Raw genomic sequence first — 9,509 nt, forward strand, 5'->3', positions numbered from 1 at the left:
ACACAGAACGCCGTGGTAATAGCAAATACAACTGAAGCAATAATCCCAGCATATAAGTGAGAAAAGAAACAGCACATGACTATAAAAAGACCAGAGGCTATTATTCCTGCATATTTATTATTATAGAAACAAATTGCTGTTATGTATATTCCTGATATAATAGCACCAACATAAGCATTGAATAATAGAAAACTAGCAACAGAAGTCAAGAACAAAAAGGCCAAACTTAAAATGATATAAAGTATGTAACGTGATTTCTTCATACCTTTCTTCCACTCACCTTCATAGGCAATCATCTCATGTTTGTATAAAGTACCATAACCATCTCTTTTCCCATTTATAAAAGAACCCTTGTATAATAATGTCTTTCCATCTAATTCATATTCTTCGCCTTCTCCTTGCCGCTGATAGTTTGACCTTAAACTCGGTATATATCCTCCATAATAGATTTTATTCCCATCTATATATTCGGTCATAATTCCGTTATTAAACTCTTTCAATATCTCGATTTCTCTGTCTTCTTTCCATCGACTCACTCGAATGATCTGATTCTCTCTATATTGATAACAAAGCCCATCATATCTCCCATTGGCATCGATCTGACAAATGCGAACGATATTATTCTGAATATCTCGCTCTTCCCAATAATCCTTCATGTTGTTCAATGAAATGAGCTTTTTTCCATTTTTCAAAACACCTTCTATATTTTTCTTGCCAGAGACATCGTATTCTATATATTTGCCTTCACAAAGCCCATTTCTGAATCCGCCTTCGTACCACACTTTATGAGGTTCATCAAAAAATTTGCATCTTCCATTCAGCGAAATCTCGGTCCCTTCATGCCATTCACTCACTCTAGTCATTGTTCCGTTCTCATAAAAGTAACAAATACCCTCATACCGACCTTCTTTGTCTTTTTTGCAAATACTCTTCAAATTACTATTATCATCATCATCATATTCTTTCCAATATCCATCCATCTCATCTAAACAAACCATATTCAATTTCTTGCCATTCTCATAGTATCCTTCCATCCATTGATTTTGAACTGTGTCATATACCTTGTAATAACCATTGTAAGGAACCTTTCTGCCTCCTTCTTCCCAACGACATATTCCTTGTAATATTCCGTTTTCGAAAATATAACATATCCCGTTATAGTTACCTTTACCATCTATTTCACAAATATGAATCAGGCTACCGCTATCGTCATATTCTTTCCAATAACCATCCATTTCAGCCATTGGAGAAAAATGGAGTATTCTTCCTTCATTATAGAATCCATCGATCCATTTACTATGAGGTTCATCAAACAGTTTAAAATATCCAATAAATGGATATTCCCTTCCTTCCTTCCATTCACTCACTCTAGTCATTGTTCCGTTCTCATAAAAGTAACAAATACCCTCATACCGACCTTCTTTGTCTTTTTTGCAAATACTCTTCAAATTACTATCATCATCATCATCATATTCTTTCCAATATCCATCCATCTCATCTAAACGGACCATATTTAATATCTTGCCGTTCTCATAGTACCCTTCAAACATCAGTCCTCCATTTTCATCGTATTCTCTACTCTCACCGTTCCGAACTCCATCTTTATATTCCCCCTCGATCCATTTTCTGTTTGTTTCATCAAACAACTTGAAATATCCGTTGTAGGGAGTTTCTCTACCTTCGTGCCATTCACTTAGTCTACTGATTTCACCATTCTCGTAAAAGAAGCAAACTCCATTATTTTTACCTTCATCATCTTTCTTGCATACGCTTTGTAAATTCTTGCTATTGTCATATTCCTTCCAATAGCCTTCCATTTCGGTCATTTTCACAAGCTTCTTGCCTTTTTCGTACAACCCTTCATAGACCAATTTCTCTTTTTCATATTCTTTTCCTTTTCCCTGACGATATCCGTTTACAAAACTTCCTTCAAAGTACAAGGAATTCCATTCATCATAGATTGTACATGGACCGTTTGCAATACCATCGACAAATGTCAAATTGGCAACTAACACGTTTTTGTCAGAAAGGAGTGTCGATTCACCATCCATTTTTTGGTTTTTGAGATGGGTAATGATTTTGTAGTCCAAATGAGGCGGACCAACTATTATTGTGGCTTCGTCACCCTTGTTATTGACATTGGAAATCGGAAACTCGTCACTAAAGTTGGATTCCCAACAATTGCCTTTTGCTTCGCTTGCTTGTGAGTTTATCTGCATTGGAACCAATACAGATCCGTCATTTTGTTGAAATGAGCGTTGTATATTACTCATGATAATTTGTGAATACTTGTTTCTATGGCAAAAACAGGGGGTATTTCTCTCAGTTTGATCTGATTGGTGAGAGAGGCTTTGTTATTTTTCTGTTATTTTGCATTGCTTTATATATAGCACAATTCTATACTATTATTGTAGTGAAGCTAATGTTTCCTTAACTTATCTTGTACTTGTATTATAGTGGTATGTTTGCACAAGGCTGTAGGCGGTATTATTTTACTCTATTTCAAGTTATTTTGTAAAATATAGGCTATAGGGATGTGTCTCAGGTTTACACATTTAGCCCTTAAACGTATGTAATCGTATACTATATACAAAAAAATTCTTTGTGATCTTGTTTTTGCTATATATATATAAATAAAAATAATTGTTTTGGAAGTCATATGGTTTTGAATCAAACTGTACAGTAATACTTGATAACTATACACCCGAAAGACAATACTAAATTAACATAATGTTTCCATTTCTTTCATTAATAAAAAGAAAAATGAGGGGTGCTGAATATATAAGTAAAAGACATCTAAAGGAGAAGGCCACGTGAGTCATTCATGACATTGATTCTTTACATACTACTCGAGGTAATAACTCTTTTCTATCATTGGAATGAAACATTGCATTAATCGAATTTCATAGATATTTTCTGTATCACATAATATAAGCAAATTGCACTCAATTTGAACTTCAACTTTCTATTCAAATAAAACTACATTCTATAAACTCATAACTTGATGAGAAGCCAAAAATTAGCCTATATCTCCTGTCATTTACTCTACATGGGATAATTATTAATTGAAAGATATGTAATAAGTCTTGTATGTCACTGGTTGATTTTGTGTGTATTTGTTATAAACCTGTCATTCCGGCATATTGTGCCATTTTTCTTTTAGTATTTCCATATTTAGAGGAAGTAGACAGCACTCTCACCAATACTACGAATAATGTAATTACACGATATGTTTTAGCTTATTTCCATCGTGTAATGTAGTCGTTATGTGTATTTCGGAGAATCATCGAGTTAGTTATTACCTCGATAGTTCATAAACAAACAGGATACAATGCATGGGAACTAAAGCGCTTGACTTTTTTGGAAATATAGCTATATCACATTATACAATAAACGGATAAATACGGCTGATTAAAGCAGGTTGCCAGCAACAAGCACACATCATCATCCACATATTCTACTAATATATCGATATTCTGTACCTACCTGAGTTCAGAATAAACTGCAATGCTTCAGGCTGAAACATCGAAATTAACTCTGGCCTTCCTGCCGCGATTTTACATAGTAAGCGGGCTACAACATCAACGTTACTTTGTAGTTCTTTCATATAATCTAGGAATCAAATAGGAGAGGACTCTACTGTGGGTATATTTAATTAGTGAGCATCTGTCCAGCTTTATATTCTTCTTCGTTTTCACAAATGATGTCTTGGAGAGTAGATTATTGAGTTCATCATAATTATGATTAATCCTCTCTCTTCTTCTCTAAACATTCATACTGATAGAAAACAATTACACATTCGCACTTTCGGTGCATCTCCTTTCGTAGTTGCCTTTCCTCTTCATTTATTACGGCTTTGTTGTGTCTTTTTGTTGTCCTCTCCTTTTTCTCTTCATTCTCTCCAGTATTTTTCTTTTTCATGGTTTCTATATCACAATAATGCCTTGAACGGGTTTTTGTAATTTCCTTTTATTACCAAAATGGAAGAATCTGCATCTTCAGTTAGTCCAGAGCTTGTCTCTTTGACTTTTGGGGCCTTTGTTTCTCAGATTGTTAGAGACTATGAAGATGAAGTAGAAATCAATAAACAGATTGAATTGCTTGGGTTTTTGTTACTTTCCTTCTTTAATGATAGATACAATATAGGAGTGAGGCTCATTGAAGAATATCTGGCAAAAACACGAACTCGGTCTTTAAAATCCTTTAAGAGCTCATGTGAGAATATAGCTTCGGTAGCCTTTCCTATGTTTATTGGGATTACGGCGTCTGTTGATAACTGGAATGAAGACGAGCAATCATGTATCCTAAGTAGCCTTTTTTGTTTGTTCATCATATGTAGAGTTCGTTTCAAACCCGCTATCTAATTTTGTGGAGTTACCAGAGGAGTTCTCAAAGTTACAATACAACGCAGTATATTGTGGAATAATCCGTGGTGCACTAGAGATGGTGCATGTATGTTGCGATTCTTATGTGTTTTGTAGATGAAGGTGGATTGTAATGTTATTCAGGACACGCTAAAAGGAGATGATGTGAACGCGATTCGCATTCGTTTCATTGAATATCTTGAGGATTCAACTCAGTATATGTTAAATGAAGAGTGGGGTTGTTTGTTTTCATATTTTCGAACTTTTCGGAATGGATTCTATTGCAAAGAAGGAGGGAGCTGAGCCCAAGGCTGAGGGAGGGAATACGATTGTTATTCAAGTGTGTGATAGTGTATGTTCGTTCTGTTCGATATTTCATAATTTTAGGAAGGAGGAGCTGTTCACTTTCGTGTGAAGAGCAATACAAAAATGAAAAAAGTTTTCAAAAACTACTCTCAGAAAATGGGTCGTGATCAAAGCTATTTTCGATTTATGTATGATGGCAGATCTATAGGTCAGGACGATACACCTGAGTCTGTAAGTTTGGAAGTGTTAGGATTACAATGTAGTTGGGCATGGAAGATAACGACCGCATCGATTGTGAGCTGGAACAGATTGGTGGTAAATAGAGATTTTGTTTGTTAGTATGTTTGTTTCATTTTTCTTTTTCCTTCTGTTTTTTTTTTTTACAGTTGCAATGCTTATGTCTCGTCCACTATTGCTTGCTTTTGAACGAATATTAGTTATTATCCCCGATTTTGAGAGATTCTGCATTCCCGCGGTTTTAATAATACGTTTTTAAATAGTATTTGTAGAGTTCATATTGACAGTGATGATCAAAACTGTGAAAGTGTGTAATGACCATCGCTATTAATAATAGCTACTCTTCTCCTTCGATGGTTCAACAGTTGAGGATGGACTTAGCTGTGAAGTGAACGATATTGTAGAAGTATTGGAGGAATATGAAGAATGGTACTGGGTCCGTTTGGGAGAGAAGGTAATTGTGATTTGAAAACTACTCTTTAACCATAGACGGGATTTATTCCTTCTAGTTATGTGGAAGAGTCCGGATTTTAATACAATATTATTTGTAGGATCGATAGCAATTCCAGGGTTTATTCTTCCTTGGATAGTTCCACCATGCGGAGCGATATCGTTGTATGAGTTCAATTGCTTTTTCACTTTCTAGAAGTCATCTCAGTCTTCGTCACCAAATTCTGTTCAATGTTTCATTACTTGATTGATTTCGTAGTCAATTAAGAGAGATCCGGATTTGGAGAGGTTATTGCGCCGAAAGCAACAGGTTGCAACCGTTTGTTTTTCTTTTGTGACTGTGATGTAGGTGGAAATCGATTCTTCAGTGAGTTCGGAGATGATTCGAGAGGCTGCAAACGTCCAAGCCAGCCAAATAGCGAAGCCTGTCGTTAGAAAGGAAGAATCTACAAGAGAAAGCTCGCCTCGAGTTGATGCGAATAAGTGATTGTAAGTCGTAGAAGAGCTTTGCGAATCCCTTTCCCCCAACCAGAAAGTATGAATTTAAGCGCAATCCTGAGCTGGATCGGTTGCTACGTAGAAAAGAGCGCCAGATAAGTGTAAAGCCTGGTAGATGAAATTTGAGTTTAGCAAAACGAGTCGTTCGATGCATTTGCTGAATCGAACGAAAAGAAATTCGAATTCAAGCGGGATCCACAGCTAGATCGATTGCTGCAGCGAAAGAAAAAATTGGCTGAAGGTGGCTTTGTGGAGGAACCGAAAGAAGAGAGCGAGTTGAGTCCTTATGAAAGCCCTCGAACGATGAAGAGTGACCAAGCCTCTTCTAGAAAGTCAGAATTCGAGAGTTTTTTTACCGTCTAGGAATGGAGCTTCGTCTCCTACTCACTCTCCCGTCGCAGCAATATCTCGCGAATCGGAAGCTGTCAATCCGAAGTTGCGAGTGGAACGGATCCCCAAGTCGTTATTTATGAGTTCGATCAAGAGTGAAACCAAATTAGAAAGGAAAGAGAAGAAGAAAGGACCCAGTCCGATTCCAGAGTCCAGAAATGGAAAATCTCCGATTCGAGTAATTCCTGAAAGCCTGGATTTAACACATCAGACAGAAATTCCTTCCTTTGGGAGCAAGTCCATGGAACGTCCAGTACGAGCCGAAAGGGAAAAGAATGAGGAGGAGCAGGAGGAAGAGGAGCAGAAGAAGAAGAAGAAGAGGCAGGACGACGACAGCAATGCGATGACCAGCCCACCAATGCCAAAGAAATCGCCGAATGAAGAGGTTTTGAAACTCAAAGAAAAGTTCGAGCAAATCAAAAGAGTGGATCAGTCTGAGAAAAGCAAGGATCGCCCTGTTTCAAAGAAAACCCCAATGGAAAGAACGCCTCCTCTGGCCAAATCTTGGGAGTCGCATTGGACGGATCCCATTGAAAAGCCCGCGAAAGCAAATCCAGAAGTGGTTGAGGAGCCTGTGTTGGCTGCTGATCCGAAGGAGGACAAAGAAGTTTCTCACGACGTCGAAGTGGACTCGGGTGATGCAAGTCCGATGGAGACCTTCCAGTTCGAAGCCTCGCAGCCAAGCAAGCTGACGATCGGGAGAAACACCACTTTTGATTTGGATAACTTGTTGAACGATGTGGACTTCGAGACCGAGCTCATGGAGCTAGCGCCTTCCCTTGACACCATTACTGAAGAAGCCTCCCAGACGGCCGAAAAGGAAGAGGCTGGCGATGATCTTGTGGATGCCAGTGAGATGTGGGAATGCGAAGTGGTGTATGATTATCAAGCGGAGACGGAGCAATCGATCAGTGTGTATGCGGGTCAACATGTGTGGGGAGTGGTGGAAAGTGGCGATTGGACTCAGATTCGTACAGAGGATGGAAGGGTTGATTTGGATTCAATGGCTTATTTGTAGGATGGCTTTGTTCCCACGTCGTTCTTAGAACGTGTTTTACCGCTACAAATCCATCGCGTTGTTGCTTTATATGATTATCAATCAAACGAACCTGACAAGTTGTCGCTTCTTGCAGGGGAAGTTTTAGAGATTTGGAGTGAGTGTAATGGGTGGTATAATGGGAGAAATGCAGCTGGCGATACTGGGTGGTTTCCTGCCACCTTTGTTAACTTCATGTAAATTGGATTGTTTGTTGGGAGAACAAAAAGAGGTGTATTGCGGATTTTATTATTTTATACTTGTGAAAAGAACTATCTATCACGATCTCTTCTGAAGTCATTTCTATAGTCGCGATCACCTCGGAATTCGCGATCTCTTCTGAAATCATTTCTGTAGTCGCGATCACTTCGAGAATCATTTCTGTAGTCGCGATCACTTCGAGAATCACCTCGGAATTCGCGATCTCTTCTGAAATCCCCTCCGTATTCACGATCTCTTCTGAAATCATTTCTGTAGTTGCGATCTCTTCTAAAGTCATCTCTATCGCCATAATTCCTCCTTTTGCTTCTTTCCAAATCCTTGCTAGCCTGCTCATAACCTCTCTTCTCTGCTTGCTTCACAAATACTCCATAATAGGTGTTCAATAAGTTGGCGATTTCTCCGTTTGGTCGACTAGTTCCAATCCTTCCATGTGTCAATCGATTGAAATCTCTCCTATTTTCTTCAGAGATTGAGTCACTTGTTATTTCCGTAAATCCAGCGTCGCACAACATTTCTCTCCATTGTGTGCGACTCTTATAGTAGGTCTGGAAAGTCGTACAAAAGTCGGGAGTCTCAACAATGGGAGACAAAACCAGAGCATAAAGACCGTGCTGAATATCTAAAAACATTCTCATGTCTTCGGGGTTGCAATCATGCTCCCGAATCACGAGATATCCCCCATTCTTCAAGACTCGATAAAGCTCCTTAATGAAGGATTGGATATGAGGGATATGATGCATGACCATATAGATCGTCATTACATCAAAAGAATTGTTCATATACGGAAGCTTCTGCCCATCATAATACTTGAATTGGAACTTGTTTCCCTCAGGAGGAAGGTCGCGAACATCGCACCCAAAAATCTGAGTCGGCGATAAGTGCAGGTAGTTTCCAATAGCGACTGTGATGAAGCCGTCCGCGCAGCCAACGTCGCAGTATGACTGAACTGGGCGGCGGAAAAACATACTGGGAAGAAGAAAGCCCAACTACGACTCAATTTAAAGAGAAGAAGCCATACGTCGCGCACTCGGGATTGAGCGCGTCTGAATGCTTGGCTGTCTGAGTCCGACACATTCGATGGAGACTGAGAAATAGAAACATCCTTGTTCTATTTTGAAAGTGTAAAGAAAAAAGTACTTCTTGCGTAGACACTGGCTTATCTTCTTGCGTAGACACCGACTTGTCTTCCTGAGAAGAGGAAGGAAAGAGAATATGATATAAAGCAGTGTAGATAGAATAGTCTTGCTGCTCTAAACTATCCGCGCTCTCTACCTAGGCATAAGCAGAAAGCACGATACTCACCATTCGACCGATCGTCTCCAAAAGGAGTTCCGATTTTCCAGTAGAACGGGTTTCTTTTCGAATCCACTGCTCCATACGACTTTTCATTTCACCTCCTCTTTCCCACATCGTTTTAAACTGCTTCTGGCTTAAAATCGTTGGAATATGTTCTTCTCCAGGATAATACAGCAAACCAGCATCCAGACTCTGGATGGGAGGTACGATTGCAATGTAAGATATCTAAACTATATGAAACCAGCTAGAGATACATTAGAAGAGGACGCAGGAATTACATCAAATGCTCGAAGAGTCGAATCATCTTTGGGAATCAAATTAAGATTGCTGGTATTAACACGAATACAAATAAAGGGAACACGATAGGTCCAACACTTGGAAATAACAGAACTTATGTCTTGATCACAAATTGATATATGATCACCTTCTTGAATACTTAGATTTAAAGATTTTCGACTCTGCACCAAATCGAGGAACACTGGTGTCATTACGGCATGGTTCGGATACCACTGGTCCAACGCATCAAAAAAACTATATCCACACACTTGTACCTTATTTTCGATTCCCAGATATCTGCAATTCCTATATAGAGTTGCTCTTCTCTCTGAACTGTATGCACACATAAAGACCTCGCATATTCCCTTATTTTTGAGTATTGAAACAGCCTCAAATCCAGAATCAGGAATACCCAACATTATTCCTCTTGATGA

At 38.7% G+C, this 9,509-nt stretch overlaps 3 protein-coding genes; 2 read left to right on the forward strand and 1 right to left on the reverse strand.

Annotated features, from left to right (window-relative positions):
- Positions 1 to 3,980: 3,980 nt before the first annotated feature.
- On the forward strand, positions 3,981 to 5,008 carry GSBLH_T00002239001 (uncharacterized protein; the record flags this gene model as incomplete). XM_013040779.1 has 7 exons in its annotated part: positions 3,981 to 4,105; positions 4,136 to 4,308; positions 4,340 to 4,452; positions 4,482 to 4,647; positions 4,685 to 4,716; positions 4,752 to 4,901; positions 4,934 to 5,008. 7 exons carry the CDS (start codon positions 3,981 to 3,983, stop codon positions 4,991 to 4,993), a joined length of 819 nt encoding a protein of 272 aa, XP_012896233.1. The 3' UTR covers positions 4,994 to 5,008.
- A 1,595-nt stretch (positions 5,009 to 6,603) lies between these two features.
- Positions 6,604 to 7,482, forward strand: GSBLH_T00002240001 (uncharacterized protein; the record flags this gene model as incomplete). The annotated part of the gene is made up of 2 exons (XM_013040780.1): positions 6,604 to 7,233; positions 7,264 to 7,482. 2 exons carry the CDS (start codon positions 6,604 to 6,606, stop codon positions 7,480 to 7,482), a joined length of 849 nt encoding a protein of 282 aa, XP_012896234.1.
- Positions 7,483 to 7,782: 300 nt separating this feature from the next.
- Positions 7,783 to 8,577, reverse strand: GSBLH_T00006416001 (uncharacterized protein; the record flags this gene model as incomplete). The annotated part of the gene is made up of 3 exons (XM_013040781.1): positions 7,783 to 7,824; positions 7,869 to 8,469; positions 8,522 to 8,577. 3 exons carry the CDS (start codon positions 8,575 to 8,577, stop codon positions 7,783 to 7,785), a joined length of 699 nt encoding a protein of 232 aa, XP_012896235.1.
- Between the last annotated feature and the right edge of the window lie 932 nt (positions 8,578 to 9,509).

This window comes from Blastocystis hominis, assembly GCF_000151665.1.
Source record: "Blastocystis hominis, Singapore isolate B (sub-type 7) whole genome shotgun sequence assembly, scaffold_18".
In the NCBI taxonomy this organism is placed as follows: Eukaryota; class Bigyra; order Opalinata; family Blastocystidae; genus Blastocystis; species Blastocystis hominis.